The sequence below is a fragment of the Toxotes jaculatrix genome, chromosome 9 (genome assembly GCF_017976425.1).
Source record: "Toxotes jaculatrix isolate fToxJac2 chromosome 9, fToxJac2.pri, whole genome shotgun sequence".
In the NCBI taxonomy this organism is placed as follows: Eukaryota; Metazoa; Chordata; class Actinopteri; family Toxotidae; genus Toxotes; species Toxotes jaculatrix.
In genome coordinates this window covers 6,663,106-6,681,937 of record NC_054402.1, presented here as the reverse complement: position 1 = coordinate 6,681,937, position 18,832 = coordinate 6,663,106, and the positions used below count along the sequence as shown (strand labels likewise).

The 18,832-nt window shown below is 41.4% G+C and overlaps 1 protein-coding gene and 1 long non-coding RNA gene across 9 annotated transcripts in view; one reads left to right on the top strand and one right to left on the bottom strand.

Annotated features, from left to right (window-relative positions):
* LOC121187413 (protein furry homolog) overlaps positions 1-18,832 on the bottom strand; it is a 43,759-nt gene that overhangs the window by 1,487 nt on the left and 23,440 nt on the right. For 4 of the 8 annotated variants that reach the window (XM_041046628.1, XM_041046632.1, XM_041046633.1 and 1 more), the window contains exons 25-61: positions 18,649-18,740; positions 18,253-18,425; positions 17,590-17,750; positions 16,710-16,820; positions 16,058-16,212; positions 15,549-15,651; positions 15,287-15,458; positions 14,643-14,899; positions 14,395-14,541; positions 14,129-14,297; positions 13,914-14,004; positions 13,733-13,815; positions 13,101-13,251; positions 12,786-12,889; positions 12,221-12,406; positions 11,153-11,351; positions 10,645-10,766; positions 10,348-10,535; positions 9,812-9,906; positions 9,145-9,725; positions 8,917-9,014; positions 8,662-8,832; positions 8,408-8,548; positions 7,687-7,866; positions 6,737-6,901; positions 6,471-6,545; positions 6,205-6,375; positions 5,979-5,987; positions 4,219-4,419; positions 3,645-3,785; positions 2,646-2,809; positions 2,355-2,562; positions 1,841-1,990; positions 1,647-1,745; positions 1,473-1,556; positions 322-432; positions 13-218 (exon numbers count right to left, since the gene is read on the bottom strand). In XM_041046628.1, the coding sequence (XP_040902562.1) occupies positions 13-218; positions 322-432; positions 1,473-1,556; positions 1,647-1,745; positions 1,841-1,990; positions 2,355-2,562; positions 2,646-2,809; positions 3,645-3,785; positions 4,219-4,419; positions 5,979-5,987; positions 6,205-6,375; positions 6,471-6,545; positions 6,737-6,901; positions 7,687-7,866; positions 8,408-8,548; positions 8,662-8,832; positions 8,917-9,014; positions 9,145-9,725; positions 9,812-9,906; positions 10,348-10,535; positions 10,645-10,766; positions 11,153-11,351; positions 12,221-12,406; positions 12,786-12,889; positions 13,101-13,251; positions 13,733-13,815; positions 13,914-14,004; positions 14,129-14,297; positions 14,395-14,541; positions 14,643-14,899; positions 15,287-15,458; positions 15,549-15,651; positions 16,058-16,212; positions 16,710-16,820; positions 17,590-17,750; positions 18,253-18,425; positions 18,649-18,740 (5,714 nt within the window). The remainder of the gene's footprint in view (positions 1-12; positions 219-321; positions 433-1,472; positions 1,557-1,646; positions 1,746-1,840; positions 1,991-2,354; positions 2,563-2,645; positions 2,810-3,644; positions 3,786-4,218; positions 4,420-5,978; positions 5,988-6,204; positions 6,376-6,470; positions 6,546-6,736; positions 6,902-7,686; positions 7,867-8,407; positions 8,549-8,661; positions 8,833-8,916; positions 9,015-9,144; positions 9,726-9,811; positions 9,907-10,347; positions 10,536-10,644; positions 10,767-11,152; positions 11,352-12,220; positions 12,407-12,785; positions 12,890-13,100; positions 13,252-13,732; positions 13,816-13,913; positions 14,005-14,128; positions 14,298-14,394; positions 14,542-14,642; positions 14,900-15,286; positions 15,459-15,548; positions 15,652-16,057; positions 16,213-16,709; positions 16,821-17,589; positions 17,751-18,252; positions 18,426-18,648; positions 18,741-18,832) is intronic. The other 4 variants (XM_041046630.1, XM_041046629.1, XM_041046631.1 and 1 more) reach the window with 4 other exon arrangements.
* On the top strand, positions 12,102-18,723 carry LOC121187435. Its single transcript, XR_005894593.1, has 4 exons — positions 12,102-12,190; positions 17,642-17,823; positions 18,340-18,448; positions 18,595-18,723. It is a non-coding gene; the product is annotated as an uncharacterized LOC121187435 (long non-coding RNA).

The following is an 18,832-nucleotide window of genomic DNA, read 5'->3' as shown; positions in this document are numbered from 1 at the left end:
TGCTTTTCTCACCTGCACTCGCGAATGTAGCGGATGGCTGTAGGAAACTCTCTGTTCTTCAGACACTCTAGGATGGCTTGGACAGCAGCCTCAGAGGAGCTAAAGGTGGGCTCAGAGCAGGAGGTTTCGTGGGCAGCAATCTCATCATTTGTCACTGAGGCTGCTGCTACCCTCAGGTTGCTCTTCAACTCATTTAGCTCTCTGGACATATTTGTCAGCTAAAGGTTGAGAGGGATTAATATTATTAAACGGGGACATGGATTAGATGGTGGGTGTCATGGTTCCAGAAAGAGAATATAAGCAAATGACTGATGAACCTACCTCGGGAATGGAGCTTATTGAATGGACCTGTTCAATCAGCTTACAGTACGACTGAAAAAGCAGCAACAGCTGAAAGTGGAGTTTGTAGAGTCTTTGACAAAGCTCCAGTTGCTGGAAGTAAGAGAAAAGTGGCTGTTGGCAAAAGGCCTGTTTACTTTTTTAACTTTTTTAGGTATTTTCAGTTTTGCAGTTGGTAAATAACTACTGTAGAACTACTTGTAAATAGATATTAAACTTGCTCCAGTTACACAAAAGACTTTACAAGGGCTGAGAATGAGATTACTGTACGATACATTATTGCCATTAAAAATAGAAAAAAAAAACAGTTTAAAACAACAAAGAGAAACAAGCTGTATCCAACTTACAGCCAGAGATTCCATTTGCTACAAAGCAAGCATGTTACAGGACAGAAAATAAGTAAGGAAAACAGAGAATCAAAAAGAAGGACATGCAATTCCTAGTTATTTCCATTTAGCACAGGTATTTTTCTTTTGGCATGCACAAAGGAGGAAAAGTAAGGATCGATGTATGTGTAAACTGGAACTGAAAGGAGGACCGGTAGTTGCCATGAATTAATCAAAAAGCCAGGTGAAACAAGCCAAGCAAATTAACAGTTCTGTCTGTTAATTAGCACAAATGCACTCACTTTTGTGGGAATCTCTTAGCTATTGAGTACCAAGTTTTAACAGCAAAACTTTCCATTTTGCTGTTTCCTTTCCTCAGTTATGAAGTGAGTGTATTGTTTACTGCTAGATTAAATGCAACTTAAGAGAACTTGCTCTCATGACCAGCAGAGCTGAAAATAATCACAATGCACGCTGGATATGAGATAATCAATGTGATGCACAGCAACTCAAGGTTGTTTGAAACTTGACATTTATATAATGTGAGAAAATTAGAGGAAACACTCACAGAGCTACAGAATCACACAGTAATCGTAATGCAGAAAGTACAGTATGAAAGGACAGTAGAAATGGCATCCTTAGCATTTTCAGCAATTTTCGTAAATAATCATTCTTACAGAATCAACTACTATTTTGTTTGTCCACTCGTTGAACAAACAATACTAAACAAGTTTTTAATGCAGTATTTTAATTTATATGACAGCATGTCAGAGTTATTATTCAGATCCCTAAAAATTAAGGTTTTACCTTTTCCTCATGTTCCGCTGGTTGAGATGTTATCACGGTGCCCCCAGCACTCCTGGGAAAGGTGGCCTTGCAGTTGCTCAACCACTGTGGGTAACAGAGACAACATAATCACAACGTAGATGACTTGGTGACAACAATGAGGTGACTGGAAAGCACAATATTTAATCTTCTTACAGAGACAGCTGCCTCCTTTTTGTGGTTGTAAGTGTCAAGATACTCTTGAAGTTCCAACACGCTGAATTTCATTTTTTCCAGGAGTCCATAAGCCATAATCTGCAAAAATTGAGTTTTGTTGTTGAATTTGTTCAGCTATCGCTAATATGTCATGTAAAAAAGTAATAGAAACTGAAAAACGTCATGCTACTCACTGTGTTTGCATCAATAAATAGTGTTGGGCACTCTGAGCAGGATGTCAGCATCTGAGAAGATCTCAAAAACTTTGATCCTAATCCCCTCAGACCATCACCGAGGTAACTCACAGCATCACAGGTTAAGGAGCAAAATTTGATCTGGATGTTCTGCAAAGCAAAAAACACAAGATGGCTGTGATGCTGTCAAAGTCACTCCCTAATCATTTAAAGTGCATACATTTGGTCATTATTTTAATTTTATCTTCTGAAATCATTCCATGTCAGCTTTGGTCAGTGAAGTGAACAACATCTGGTTAATGAATCTTCAAGAAGATATTCAAGCTGAAGGCGTCTACAGGGTGCCCTCTATTTGTAATTAATCAGACCTCTTATGAAAGGAAGTCTCTTTCTCTAAAGGTTAATCAGCCAAATATGTAATCCTGTTACCCTTTCAGTTTAATTATTCAGTTTGACCAGCCACACTGTTAATATAATTTAGAAATAGGCTGGCTACATGACCATGCTATAATACCTGAAATAGAGAGGAAAACACATGAAAAGTGTAGACTGCACAGGATCCATCTGTGTCAGACACAAGCTGGTTGATGTGACTTCGCCAAGCCTCCTCTGCATCATCACATACTGCTGGTTGGAAAGCTGCGAGGATTGCAGAGAAGAAGGGTGATGGTGGCGGGGAAGAACGGGACTCCAGCATGTCATCTCTCTCCTCCTCTGCGAGACTGAGTGGACATAAAGCTGTGTTAAAAACAATGTAATTTTTGAGTAACTTTATTCATTACGGAGAAAAGTTGTGAAGATGTACCTGGGTAAGCAGCTGTCAAGGTCCAGTTCTCCTTTGTAATCACCGTGAACCATGTCCATTGCCAAACTGTCACCACAGTGAAATTCAGGGGGCAGTTCACTGATGGAGAGAGAGAAGTCATCCTCATGGACATTGGTGTCTTCATCCTCTTGTGACATCTGATGCTGAAAAAAAGGAAAATGGACACATGCTTTTTTAATGTTTGGCAAAAAGTTACTTAAGTCCTCAACAAATACTGAGGCAGCATGCAGTAAAGGTTATTATTAACTAAAATTCTGAAATTTGCTCCCTGTGTTATACTTTTTTAACTATTAAACACATAATTTTGTGGGTAAAATGAGTACACTAACCTTGCCAAGGGACCCTATGGACACTCCTTGTAGTGTTTTCTTTTATTTGGTAAATTTTGTGTGCATAAATTGTGCCAATTAATTATTATTAAAAAAATTTATTTCAGCCAGCATTGTGGCCCTGCACACTCAGGTTTTGGGACAGGCAATGTGTAAACCTTTCTTGACCTCCCACATGCCAAGAGTTTTTAGTTGTTGCTTAGAGCCACCCACAAAGAAGCAATAGGTATACACATTGCCTTGAACAGACAGATGGAGAAAGAGAGAGATTGTTTTTTTCTATGGCTGACTACCACCCCCCTAACATCTCTGGAAACATTAAAGTAAGGCACAAACTAGCCCAAAGCGTTGTGGATTGACTGCTTGCAGGTTTTAGGTCATTCTCCTTCAGCATGCAACTACTGAATTATGAGCAAAGCACCGACCCATGCTCTACTCTGAAGAGAGGAAATGTAGAAAAGTCACAGCGGCAGAAAACAATACTCAACATAGACTGAACCCAAAGCACATATAACATCCAAGACATTTCATGAGACAAGATGCAAAAGAAAAACTCCTATTTGGCAAAATTAGTAAAGAACTCTAGTATGGAACTGCGATAGGAATTAGTAGCTCCCAGAATCTCAGACACTCTGAAGCCCTTATTCACCCGCTGCTTCGAGTCCTCTGGCTGTTGGACCTCGAAACTGGGATTTTTGGTGTTCAGAGGGGTTGAATCAGCTGATGTATCAAAAAAGGCGGAGGGAGAGTCCCTGCTACTGATCTCTGCTGTTGGAGAGAGGTTGACAGTCTGAAAAGAGACAAAATTAAGCTCGTTGGCATCTTCTCTAAATAGTACACATGCCATTTTTCAATAAACAGACTTTTTTTTTAGAAACACTGAAAAAATGAGCTCAAGACACTGGATTAAAAGCTTCAAAATCCACAACATTCCTGAAATGACTTCGCACTGGCAGTGGTAGAGTGGCTGACAAATCAAAAACAAGAGAGGAGTGGGATGACAGCTGCGTGGACACCAGGACTTTCCATTTGCCACCAGTTTCCCCAAACTTTAGCTAATACTGTCTGAAGACCACTCGTCACAGAATAACAGAAAGATGATGTAAAAATGATATAATGATTAATAATGAAGTATATTTTTCCAGTGCTACTGGGCTTCAGCATTCCGGTTTTCCCTTAATTATAACTTTAACTTATTTTCATACAAACAAAAGTGAACTTACAAGCTGTGAGTGGGAGAGTATCTGGCTGGCAGTGAGGGAATCTTCCTCAGACGACTCGTCTGAGTCTTCATGGGTGATCTTGCAAAGGCTGGGCATGCTGATGGACAGCTGACTCTCCTCCAGGGGCTGCAGGTCACTTCGGTCCAGACTATCCATGGAGCGTCTTCGCACTCCCCAGTTGAAGCTGTCTATAGTCTCTCCCTGCAAAAGAGAATGGGCTTGTTAACAAGAATCAAAAAATAAAGCACAATCGCTTCTCTAACACAAAGACATGCGCACATACACACACTGCATACACACATTCACACAACCATGCAGTGCAGGTCCAGGGAGGGAGCAGACTCTGGGAGGGTTTTTCCCCTCAAAGCTAAGAATGGAAGGAGCTTGGCGTGGTGTTGTGAGCCCTTCGGTGTCTCCTCACATGGAGAGTTTACTAAAGCTAAAACCAAAATACCCACAATGCTGGTGAAACTGGCAGGAAAGCAGGGCTTTGAGAACCCCCTGAGTCCCACTGTTTTGTGTTTAAAATGCAGTGAGACTTTCCAGTTGGAACTGTTGGAAAGCAAAGGCTTTGACTTTGGCTTATTAGTTTCTTTTTAAGTGGTGTCACCAACTTACAAAACTATCTGAATGATCTGTGTGGCACTTTTGTTGTGGCACTTTTGTTGTTGTTGTTTTACTTTTCAGTCTGTGTGAAACTCCAGCAGGCACAGTGGGAACAGCTGACACTGTTCTAGTGTGCTAAGTCTGCAGCTATAGACAATGAGATAGTATATTATTTCTGCAGCACCAACTTGACAAAAATGCAAGATGTTAGTGTGGTTTATATGCTTGACCGAAGGGGAAATACTTCAATTAACCAAAAAGATATCCGTAACCAAACAATGCAACATGAGTGATGTTAAATTTAACCACTTAACAAAAGCAACAACGTTATTGCTGTGACAATGTGTAAAACAATGCATATATATTTGCATTTTGGTCTCAGTGTAATTTGACAGAACTGATTTGAGCAAGGTTAGAGAGTTTGATTTACTTCTACTCCAGGTACAACTTGAAGAAATTTAACTTTTGTTACTTTTCAATTAATGAATGAACTTATCAAATAGTTGAGCGTGCACACAGTCAAGGTATACCGTAGAATAGGATACCTAGGATTATAGGATTGTATAAATAATGACTTTAGTGTGATGAGAACTTGAATTACTGAAACTGAACACAATTTCTTCTACGGTGCCTCTAGATGGGGCTAATATCCCATCTGAGATCTACAGTTGAGACACAGGTATTTTGTAAAAATCCCATCATGTTAGATTTGAAAAGTTTGTGAGCGGAAGATTCAAAAAAAAGTTTGTACTAACTCTAAACTAGGTCAAATTACAGATTCTCAATTTGTGTATTTGTATTTGTTATAGAATAACATAAACAATACTTGTTTTCTCTTGATAACTAAATAATATATAATTAGATTTAAAAAAATCAGTGATCCTGGTTCCGAATGCCTTATGATGACATGCATTTTGCTGGTGACTATTACACTGTGGGTGTACGACGATTAGTCCTATGTGATGTCTATGAGAAATATGTTAAACATACAGTGTTTCCAATACTTTGAGTGAATATCTCTCTTATAGTACATGAACATTGTAGAATCTGTTTTGTAAATTACATTGCATGCACATCTACTCTTTGTCTCTAAATTAGCAAACACTCATTTAAAAAACAAAAGTCAAGTAAAAATGTAACATGACTAAACTTACCTGTAGCTCCTAGATAGCAAAGACAGAAAAAACAGAAAAAAGAAACCCCATTACACAGAGCAAGCAGACCTGACCCAACACAGTTCTTTAGAGGAAAACACTCTGCTAATGTCAGACATGTCAGACTGCTGCTTTTGCTTTACAAGTTTGACTATGCATTTATCCATCGTGAGAGGAGGTGAGAGGGAGGCAGGAGGGAGGATAAACCTGAGGTCCTGAGACTCACCTCTCCATCTTCAAGCTCCACATCCAGGAAGTCAAAGTCTCTAAAGACTCTGAACTGCTGCTCTGAGGTGGTGTCGTCCATGTTGTCTGCTTCCCGGGTCCCATCATCGGAGGACACGAGGCTGGGCTGGTGCTCCATGAGGTCCAGCTCCCCACAGCTGGAGAAGATCACCTACAGAGAGAAACCAACAGACAAAAATTAATTTTTGAATGCATGATGCTAAATAGTGGACAGTGTTGAAACTCATAGCACTGCTAAAATCTTACCGAGGGATTTTTTGTGAGTCCCACTTCTTGTCCACACAAAGACAATACATTCACTAGTTTTTCCCGTGTTCTTTTCTATAGATGAGAAAATGGAAATATTTTGAACAAAATCTGGATGTTATAATTCAGTTTCACTTGAACCACATCGCAGTTTTATGCCCCATTTACAACTGGTATCAGATGTGATCTGTATCTGGATACATTATGTCTCGTACGATTGCATACGACTGTGTTATTCTAAGAAGGAATGGGAAGGAAGTTCTCACTTGTGAAGACTGAGGCCTCTTCCAGCTGACCGGCACCAGGACGTTGTTGGACGTGGATCCAGAGGAGGTAGAAGAGGTGCTGCGTGTCACTGCTGTGGTCCTGCTCTTTGCATCTTGGCCTGGAGAGCGCTGAAGGTCATCAAAACGCCGACCAATCACTGGTGTCTAACAGCATGGACGTGAACAAACAGACACGTGCAAACAGAAACCTTGATGAGTCAGGGAGAGTGTTAAGAAGAGAAAGTCTCTCTGCTTAGTTGGGCCATGACTCAGGCTCCACGGCAGCTCCTGCTTCCTCTAGTCTTTGACAGCTCCAAGATGAGCGTAAAGTGAAGTGACATCTAAATCAGTGGTCACAGTTTTTTTTCCACTAGGCATTCCAATGTGCATGAAGCAGTTGAGGTAAAATAAACCTACATTTCCTCTGCTTTATCTTTCGGGCTAAAAATACCAGGATATTTTAAGGTATATCAGTGGTTTGTCTAGTGTGTCTCAGGTTTAAATACACATGCTGTTGGCTGTCCACTAGAACTCACTGAGTCACATACAAAGGACGGCAGCAAAGAGCTGACATCATTTCCTGCCATTCATGACCAACACAAATAGCTCCCTGTTCAGTTCCCACACATACACCGCTCTGTCTGTATCTTTGACATTACTTTCAAGCTCTGCACTGTTTGGCTAATTGTGTTTACCTTTCAAGCTTTCAAGCTAATCTCAAGAGGTTTGGTCATGAAGAAATATCAGCATTAAGGAAGGGGAAGAACTGTTTCCTTTACAAAAAGCTTTAAAAGATTCCACACAACCTCAACCAGCACCACACCCTGGAAAATTCAGGAAAAAATACAGGGGAAAACATACTAGCATTAAACTCTCCTCATGCTACAGGGACTTTCACACTGAGAACTTTCACACACGGCAAAAATAAAGTCAGAGAAAGAGGCTCTAACCTCAGATATGTCAAAGTGAAAATCCAGAGTTTTCCCAGGCAAGGCCTTGGAGGAGCGGTCCCAGACACGGCTGATGTCCTCGTAGGAGAGGTCACTTTGTGGGGATGAAGGCTGCACCAAACTGGCCGATCGAGAAACCACCAGCTTCAGGATATTTAGTGCTTCCCTCCAATGGACAGTCTATACTCAACACAGACATACAAGCACCAATTCACCCATACACAGAACCACATTTTAGAAAGAAACAACCACATGTCTTTCTGTTTTCTTTTAATGTAGTTCTATTTTTGGAGACAGAGGTGTTCTGGCAGATGCCTTATAGTAGAAAGCTAAAGGAAAAGAGATTCAGTATGAGACTAAGCAGAGACCTAGCCTGCAGCAGAAAGCCAGACTGTTTATAGTTTGGGTGTGTCTACAAATTTACTGCGCTGACACACGACAGCTTTTTTCCTTTTTTTCCCCATGATCGCTCACCAACCAACAGGGAACACAAGACTCTTACTCCGAGCAAGATTTCCACTGATCACATCAGATATAACATCCAATTTTTTTCACTTTCCATGAACACATACCTCTGTGAAAGTTACCACAGAAATATTCTAAAAATATAAACAGCCATTAACTAAAAAACAATACTGGGAAAGGCATACAGTCACAATATATAATCTAATTATCAGCAGTAGAACACATGTTCAGGTGTTAATGTTTGTTTTTAACTCACCTGGACAAATTTCTCAATTGTCTTGAGCACCTCTATGTTGAAGGGTTTGGCTTGAATTCCATTCAGGTCCATGTGACTCAGGAGGCTGTAGATGATTTGTAAAAGGGTCTGCTGCATACTGGGAAGACCCTTCTCCAACAGCTGTTACAACAGAATTAAATGCCATTCATTTGTTTAGCACCTTTTCAGAAGATGTAATATTAATAATTACCGTGCAATCGTTTCACGTGATCAGCTGGTAAGGCTGCACAAACCTCTGCCATGTATGTGACCAGGCTGAGGGTGATATCTGAGAAGGCCTCATAAAGATATCGACACACCACATTGACCCAAGAGAAGCAGTCTCGTGTGTAGGAGTGTGTTTTATACAGAGTCATGACATGGGCAAGGTTGGAGAGCTTGGTGTTCTTCTCCTCAAGGCATACCTACACACAAAAAGTGCATCAGCTTAAAAACATATAACTATCTTTGAGCGAAAACTGAGGATAGAAACAATAACAGAGCCAAACCTGGGCTATCCTCTCAGCAACATCTTGACAGAACTGTGTGGGACCATCAAAGTTCTGCACGAGGTGTGGTAGCAGGCAGAGAACATTCAAGGGAAAACCTGAAAGGATATATAGACACATTATTTCAGTGATTCACATGAAAATACATCTTGAAAAATCACTGTCTAAGAATATCAGCATTCATATTATCAGTCTTCAAAACCATATCCGTCAATGCCTACAGTGTACCTATGGCTTGTGATGTGTCCACTACAGGCACTCGTGACACTGGTGTGAGTTGGCAGAAGAGCTGAAGTGTGAGGTCAGTGGTAGACATGGAGGTGAAGCCTTTCAGCAGCAGCTGCTGGAGCCCAGTGAAGCTGCTCCATTTAAGCTGGCTCTGCAGTTTCTCCAGTTTCTCCCTGTTCTCCTGTTTGTCCAGTGACATGTGGCCCAGAAGCTTATTCAACAGTCTCAAAGACATCTGATACTCAAACTCAAAGTCTGACTCCATCAGCGACACCGCCACCCAGAAGATGGTAGCCAACAGGTTGCTGGGGTGGTTGATGTTGGTTGGGTCCGTGATGTTGTCTTTGGATGAGGACAAGCTGCGGGTTTTGGCTAACAAAACCTGCTGTTCACAGGCTTGGATACGATCCAGTGTGGCACTGCGTGGTGGATCAGACCACCTATCCGCCTCTCCAAACTTCTTGGGGACAGAAGAGCTCCTCTGATGTCTGCTCCTCTCCTCTTTTCTAAGATTGAGCTGCCCTGTGCTCTTCCTGTTGGACAGCAGCTTGAAACTGGTCAGGAAATCTGGAGACGAGGCTCTGGAATAAAACAAACGGTAAATTAAAGTTACTACGTGTTTTAACAAAAAAATATGAACATAAATATACGTAGAGGAAGCACAAACCTCATTAAGATAGCCATGAGATCATTGTTCTTCAGACATTCAGCTAAATTATCCACCACAGATTCCAGAGTGAGTAATACTTCCATCACATAGCCCTGCGAGAGAGAAAAATACAGTAGTTTTGAATATTTTCTTGTATACTTGTATCAAGAATTTCATTAAACATTAAGTATCTATTTTCTGGGAAAATAGTATAAAAAATCTGTCTGTCTGTCTGTCTTTTTGCAAAAGTTAAAAAAAAGTAACAGATGGATTTGAATAATATTTGATGGACAAGTAGTCCTTGGTTCGGGGATCAGCTGATTCAATTTTTACGGTGATCCAGGATTTCTGCCATTAGATGATTAGTAGTTTTAATGTAGTGTTTATGTGCTCGTACGAGGGTCAGACATCTAGGTCACCCAAGTCATTTGCTAAACAGCACTGAATTCATGTGCTATGCCCCTAAAAAGAAACAGTGAATCAACATATAAACTGTTGGGTGGCAGTTTTTCATTTGTTGAACTCCTCAGTTTCTGCTGGAACACAACGCTAACCTGCACCTCCTCTCCATGTTCACCGACGACTTCCACCAGCCTCGAGAGAAGGTCGGACACAGCGTGGGCGGAGATCGGCTGACGGAGGGCTCGAAACACCTGAAAGGAACGGCCCGCGTAGTGACGTGATGAACTACACAAGGCCGTCTGCAGTGCCACATCACTGAGCTGCTGCTCCAGGTGGAAATCTAACGAGGACAGAGAGAGGAGTACGCAAATGGAAATAAGAGGTACTGAATGGTAAAGACAGATTATAATTAATTTCTAATTACTGTAAGGGATATATTGCAATCTTACCTGACTTGGACTCTTTGAACACAGACACCACATGTCGCAGGAAGTTTGTCAGTTGCCCAGTGCTTTTTGAAATTTGGTTCTTCGGTGAAATGTCTTCATGGCACCACAGTGGTCCATGTGCTCTATAAAACAAGAGTTTCTAAGTTACAAACAACAAACAGTATACAGTCTATGTGGAGGTCTATTGTAGTTAAAGTGGATCAAATAAATGTAATATATATGAATATATATGAATAAATATGAAATCTAATGTACTCTTATTAGAATCTATTGCACTATGCACACAGCACCACTAGGTGGTAATCTACACCAAGAAATACATCAGCCTCAGAAAACAATTTCTGACTGTATCTATGAAATGTCTTTGTTACTGTATGACATGCATTTATGTTGCATCTATTGTGTGAAATACTTCCAGTTACCTATAAGTGGGACCTGTATTAAAATTACATTCTCTGGATTGCAGCACATACTGGAAATAATTCTAACAGGGGAATCGCATGAGTACCTTGTGGATAAAAACTCAATGAGCTTGTTTGTCTTCTCATCCATTTTACTTGAGGCCACCAGCTCCTCCACCTCCTGTGAGATTTCAGGCAGGTTGCTGTTGCTGCCCCCTAGGCTCAGACTGGATGACGTAGAAGAAGAACTCAGACCAGAGTCTGGTACAGGAGACGCCTGACACTCTCGCAGGAAGTCAAAACCTCCTGAATACAACAGAAGGACAGGTGTGTGAGCAGAAAAAAGGTTACAGTGGTTCATTTGGATGTTTGATTTCATTTTCCTAACTGCAACATGCAGCTGGAAATGGCAGGACTTAATGTAGGAAGAGAACATGGAGGGAGAATCGTGGCCTGTGTTTTAACATGTCTGGAATTTGAATCCAATTGGCTTTGTCTACTGACAGTATTTATTTAATGTGGTGAAGCAGCTGCCAAGTCTAACTACTAAGTTGCTACACACCTAATCCCATTTTGTTCATTCACAAACTGATACAAATATACTAAAAACAGAAGCGAAGATGTTACAAAGACTGAGAAGATAATGGGATGTTTTCCTTGGATGTCCACAGCAGTAGTAACATTGTGTTGTATCTCCGTAAAAGCTTCTGAATGCACGTTGTATTCAAATGGTCAAACACACAAAGACATCTCTGGACATTTAAGAATGTCTAGACGTTTGCAAAACAAATTATCAGCATGGGGGAGGAGGGAAGCCAAACCAGCCTATCTGAGCCCGAGCAGATGGCCCCAATTTGGGCAAAAGGATAAAAATAGCAGAATGGAATGCTTTAATCAAGACCTTTGATGTCCGCTCAATATTGTTTTTGGCACAGAGTCCAAACATTTTCTCCCCAGATAAGAAACTTATCTATCCTCTGAAAGGAATGTTAGCCATTCCCTCCTGATGTTCAAGTTTATCTTAGCCAGAAGGAAGAGCAATGTGTCAAATGCCAAGCTGCTCTGACAACTGGACGCAGGTCTACCACAACCTTTTAGTAAGTGTGAAGTGTGAAGATATCTGTAGCATGAGAAAACTCCCAATGGTGAGTATTACATAAGGTCTATATTTTTACCTGAAGGTAAATACTCCGGCTGAAGGCTCGGTTTGCATGTGAGGGTCTTGGTGCCGTTGATCTCACGTGTCTGCAGTAAGACTGAGGCGATGGCTTGGAAGTTGTTGTTACAGGACAATGTGATGAGCAGGTGGAGGAGGAGACGTTTGCTGTGCTCAAACACCTCTGGGCGGTAGTGATCCATTCCTAGACAAAAGGAACAGACCAGTCAGTAACTCTAAAACAAGGTATTGTTTCTAGGTTTGTTATGGAGTTTCTTTTGAAGTTCCCCTCTCAAGGTTTCACAACATTGATCTCAGTTTATAAAAAAATGAAACTATCTGATATCAGCTTGTTGAAACTGACTAAAAGATTTATATCAGAAGAGTAACTTTAACTGAAATCTCCAAATCTTCGTACTTAAAATACAGTGGTGATATATCTATCATATTGAAGTTATAATACTTGACAAATTATACAGTAAGTCAGCCATGAGATTAATCCTGCATTTCATCAAGTACGTACATATTATGAAATTACACAGATGGATTTTACAGGAATGACTGGAATTTTAGTGTGAACTTACCCAAAAACAATGCATGTAGCAGCAAAGGCAGGTGCATGGCCCAGTCCTCCCTCACACTGTGATCCACCACCATCTCTGTCATAAAGATGACTGCTATATTACACCTACAACAAACAAATAAAAGTAAAATGTAGTGCACTACATCAAAATGTAAAAGCTACCTTTATGTGCAAACCACGCAAATTATTATTAAAGGTCAAAGATCAGTGTGACTGCTGATCTGAAATGTCCCTAGAAAGTCTTTAAGAATGACTTTTAAACTAGACTCAGAGTCAGAATGAGCACATTTTGCATTCATGTATGGAGTAGTCTAACCTGTGCAGTGGTCCTCTGGGAGTGATGGTCTCTGGCAGGAAGTCCACCAGTGGAGCCCAGCATCCTCCATTCAGAGGCATGGGGAGAGGACGGGGCTGGTTGGTTTCAATAACAGCCATCAGCCAATCAGCATAGGGTGGCAGTGGTTCACCTAAATGAACAGAACAATGTTTACATTTATCACACCTGATACATATTGCAAAAAAAAATTACAGTTTCTAAACTTTCTGTTGCTGGACATGGTTGGCTTGTGCATTTAAATACTACTCACAACATAATCTCATAGGAGAGGACTTCGGTTTTGAAGAGAAATTGTCAAAAGGGTATTTCAGGGTCAAATTATTCTTACTCGCATTAGTCTGCATGGCTAATTCAGCCCAAGAGGGTGTAACGAACCTGTTTTTGGGTCACTGGCAGCAGTGCAGAGGCCCTGGGCTTGACTACTTTTATTTCAGTGCCAGTTCTCACAGAAGCCTTTTAAGAGCCCTAGGCTACTCTGCATTGCTCATGCATTATCAATGACATCATGCCGGTCACCATCTTACCCTCCAACCCAGCCTGTGTATTCCACACTCACCAGACCATGACAATCGCATTTTTTCATAGGGTGTCTGGTACCAAAAAACACTCACTCTTATCATCATCGTAAGATCCTCCTGAGCTGTTGCTGTAGCGTGATTCCAGGCGGTTGTGTGCTCGCATTATGTGGCTAAGCCTGAGGTCGGAAAAAAAAAAAAAGAATCATGATGATGGGTCTTGCTAATACCATCATTAATCAAATGAGAAGCTTTTATATCTCATTGCCTGCTGTACCTCTCCTCGTTCTCCTTTACAGTCTTGGCATCATCTGTGTCAGGAAAGCTCTCCTGGCATGCAACAACAGTATTGCTGCTTGATGTGGTGCCTAGAAATGAACCAAAAGGGAGTTTAATACCTTTTACATTGGGTTCAAGGTACTTTAACCAAAATTTTAAATTTTGGTTAAGGTCATTCAGTTCAGTGAGAGACACTGTAGTTAACTGATGTACCTGAAGCTGCTGTGGAGGCCTTGCTTGTGGCAGTGAAGCGATAGAAAGGAGGGCTATCACAGTGCTGCACCACAGGGTTGACAGGATCCGTCTGTTGTAACTCAAATATCAACTCCTCCATGGTTTGTATGGTGTTGTTCCGGCACAGATAGATAACTACCTTCTTGATCTGAACAGACATATCACAGAATTTCCATGAGAAACTGGAAAGAGGAAAAAAAGGAGCTGCATAACATTTTCCAGCTGGCCTAAATGATTTATCTTACATATGGCAGCAGAGTGGTGTCACTGCTGACACCACATAAGCTGATGAGAAACTGTAGTGTGGTTCTCAGATTGTTGCTCCACTTTTCATTGCTGACTAAAGCATTCCAGGCGTTTTCCATCTCTGGTCCTGGTAGGTCGTCTCCATACTGACCAGAGGGGTTAATAAAAGAACATGGCATCACGTTAGCTGATTTGATCTAAGACTACCCCTGCCCTGTTTCATAACATTCCCCCAACATGACTTTACCTTGGCAGTCATGAACATGAGGTTATTGAGAACCATTGATGTGGCTTGTAGGGAGCCCCAGCCAGTGCCCTTCAGTTGGTGTGATGAACCTGTGCTGGTTGTCCGGCTAGAAGCATCATAATCTGAGGTGCATGGTGTGAAGACTGGGAGCAGCAGGCCGCTATCCACTAGCTCGATGTTACCGAGCCAAGGCAGGAGGTAGGTTAGCATGATCTGCCTCCCATTGGGATGGGTGGTGGGGAACCTCTGGCTAACCTCTGGAACAGGCAGGGGGAAGGAAATACTAACATTAGAATAACATCAGCGGGCACTGTGGAGATTATATTCTCCAAGGAATACCCAAAAACATACTGTACACTCAGTTTCACCATAATAGCCAGTTTAATCCTGATTCACATATGAATCCAACTTAGAGTGGGGAGTCCCTCAGCAAAGTTAAGCTCTCAGTGTTTCTGTGGTCAGTAGGAGTGTCCACAGATACAGTAACAGTCTGGGAGAAGGTTTCTTTGAAAGAAGCAATATTTAGTGGGAGACCATGAGAAGATGGCAAGCCTGTGGGAGTATTACAGAAGGCTTAAATACCATGGCTAACCCTACTGTGGCCACACACACAGACACAGCTCAGATACAAAACAAACAGCGACCTGAGAATAGAGGAAGCGTGAGTTCGGGGTACATCCTAGCAAGCTGGCTGGACAACTGCGGCAGGGAGACACTGTATAGAGGCGGCAGTGGACCATGGGTGCCGTAGAGGATACTGTTTGGCTTCTGCTCTGCAATCCTCTTAGAGTAAACGAACAACTTAGCTTCAAGAATCTGTTCAAAGAAAGAGGGGAAATGTGTCACTTAGACTGTAACTACATAACACTATATAACAACACAACAAATAGTGTTTATGTTTCTCACCTGCATTAGCTGCATTGAAATCTCATAGATTTCTCTGTTGGTGTCTGATGCCTTGAAGAGCACCAGATTCAGCAGTGTTACTATATCACTATGGCAGTTTCTGCTAATAAAGAAAGAGAGAGAAAATAATAACGATGATGTAATGCTCCAGTATTAAGAAACCCATACTGAGAGTTCCACATAATGCTTGGGTTAATGTTTTTGAGATAAAGCAAGAGGTGAAGGCCAACTTCAGACAAACAGTGAACCCTCTAAGAGGATTAGCTGAGGGGATGCTTTGAAGCCTAAGCTAATTTATCAGTGGTTTCCTCACCTCAATAAGAAATCTGGATGATCCAGAAAATACACTAAACCTAATTAGGCAAATCATTACTTAAATGCACCTCAAAAAGGTGACACACAGCTAAAAACCAAAAGACAACAGAAACTTCACAAAAACAAATGAAGATGCAAAGATAGCCAGCCTTAACTATTTGAGCAGATGACAGTGAGATTGTGAGTTTTGGTACCTGCTGCCACACACTGTAGCTATTGCTTTGAAGCAGCCTGAGGCGAGCTGGTAGGAGCCTGTGTAGCAGCGATCCACAGCCCAGTTGAACAAGTTGACCTGGTCGGCATTGAGCTCCAGCAGCAGGATGACAACTTCACAGCCAAGCTGATGGACCTGAGCCAGGAGAAGACACCAAAACAGATTCTCTTGAATTTCATGTCTTTTTTTTCTGTATTCATGATTTTACATTAGTGATTTTCTGAGGTGACATCTATTTAGAAAGATTCAGGGATTCAGTAGCTCTATTTCTTTCATACAACTAAGATGATCAATTAGATCTTCTTGGCTAACTGCCTTGTTAATGCTACTCCTGGAGCCATGTAACGAAAAGATGAGAGCATCGATTTTTTTGAGGAAAAATCTGTAAAATAAACACACAGGTGTTTTATCTGCTATCACAGTAAACTGAAATTAAGACAGCATCAGACAAATTTATTTTGAAACAAAACTCTCCTTCACTGCTTGCCAGCACTCCTGCAAGATAATAGCTAGCAGTTGGCAAGGCCTAGTGTTGGTCTTTTACAAAGCAGGCTTCAGCAAGCTATCAGAGGGGCTTTCTGGGTCAGCTCTTTGTTTAAATGCACCACGGTGGTAAAGTTTTGGCTACATACCCGCTGATCCTGGCAAGCTAGTATATTATCCAGCCACTTATAGAGGTACCCGTCTGGAGAGAGGCCAACGTTATCAAACACAGGCCCACAGCACAGCACAGCTGACATGGCCTGGAAGAACAACCAACAATCAACAATACTCCAACAATAATTTTTTAACACCCAAGACAAACTTATTCTGCTCTGTTTTACAATGCCACTATCAGCCCATTTCAAATCATTGGAAAACAGTGACACAGGTCTTGGTCTTTACTATATTTAGGTCTTGTTATTAGTGTGACAAGGCCTAAATATAGCCAAGTCCAGGACCTGAATGGAACGAGAGATGTAAAAATCTAATATTGGGATTTTCTGGATGGAGCACTCACTCACATACTGTAGTTCAGGGAAGAGTGTACATAATTAATTTTTATATTTGTTTTGTGGGCCGAGAAGAGTCTATAGCAAACAACTGAATTACATTTACAGAGCTATAGAGGCAAGCAGAGATAGGATGGGGGAATGTTCTCTAGTGCAGCACCACTTTATGATTCAGGGGCCTGTCTCAGATAAGTGATCTGCAAACACTGCTCATACACAGATCACAAAAGGGGGGAAAAAAAATCCTGTTTCACACATTATTGTTTGCAAAGCTCTCATATTCTCTCATTTCCTCACGATTGTGCAAAGTGTAAATTTCGCAAAATCTTGCATGTGTTCCAGGTTTGTGTTCAAATTACACTTTTAAAATCAGAATAGTCAGGCTTGACACCAACTAGGAAAATGTACTACAGGAGAACAACACTGCATCAATTTTATGTGCATCACTTCTCAGACACTCAGTTTGACTTTGTTCAACTTTGGCATAAGGACAACATCTATCAACAACAAGTATGTTTACCTTCAGGGCACAATATTGATATCTTGTGATCTGGTGATTTCTGTCACTGTAGCGGTCCAGAGGGGTGAACATAATGCTGAAAGGGCCAGCCCACTGACTGAAGAGGATGAAGAGGTGATGCCGCAGGCTCTGCTGTGGAAACAGGAAGCGCCTGTGGTGCACTGGGGAGGGAGACGAGTAAGCCTGTTATAGGTTTGCTAATTGAGAGAATGCAGAGTCAGCAAAAATATTCAGGTATCTCACACTCTTAACTAACTACTCAAACTGCATTTTCCAATATGATAATAAGGTGTTGATGTCCCTTGACAGATCATTAGTCATTCAGTGGGGACTTGTGAATGCTTGGCAACCCATGAGTCATCACCTGTCCTTGGCTGCTCTGTCCTTAAGCTGCACTAATTTTGGATCTACTCCCCTTGGGCTATAGTCCAAATCAAGATCAATGTCAAGAGTCCTGTGCTGTGAAAACTCCACCAAATGGAAGCCTAATATATAATTTACAATCCACAGACTGATGAAGAGGACAGACGGATTGTATTAGGCATCTATATTGCAGTCTTTATTCTGCAATTTATCAATCTAACCTGCAGAGTATTGTCAATGACTAGTCTGAAAAGAAAGGGCTCTAAAGTTCAGCTAGTTGAAGGAATCTTTTCTGAGTACCTGGTACACACTGGATGAGGTTAGCCACCATTGCGCTGAAGTGAGCTCGGATGTCCTTGAAGATCTCTGCGTCTTTGTCATTCTCAGCTTCCAGAAGCATCCGGGTTAGATCTACATACTCCAGGAACAGAGCGCCCAGGGCGAGGGTGTCACGTTCCAGAGCTCCATTTGTACTGTGGGAAAGCAAAGAAAACAGGTAGATGCCAAATTAATCTTTTAAAAAAAATCTGTCAAAACCCAAAACTATATTGCAGCAGTTAACTGTGAAGATGTTATATCACAATGTAAAAGAAAGTGAGTGTTATGAATCCTGGTGACATTTCATCTTCGTTGTGTTTCCAGAGAGTGATTCTGTCCTGTCTTGGGCTGTAATGTGTCAACTACTGCCACACTAACCTGTCACTGATGACGCCTGCATCAGCCAGCAGCTCAAAGATCCGCAACAGCTGCAGTCTCAGCAGGTCTCGCCGCTCACGCCGCTTCTTGTTCTACAGAAGTTATTAAGACAAATCCTTAACATCAGATGTCCTGGTAATAATATTATAAAAAATATTTAACAACAAATTTTCCTCATATTGTG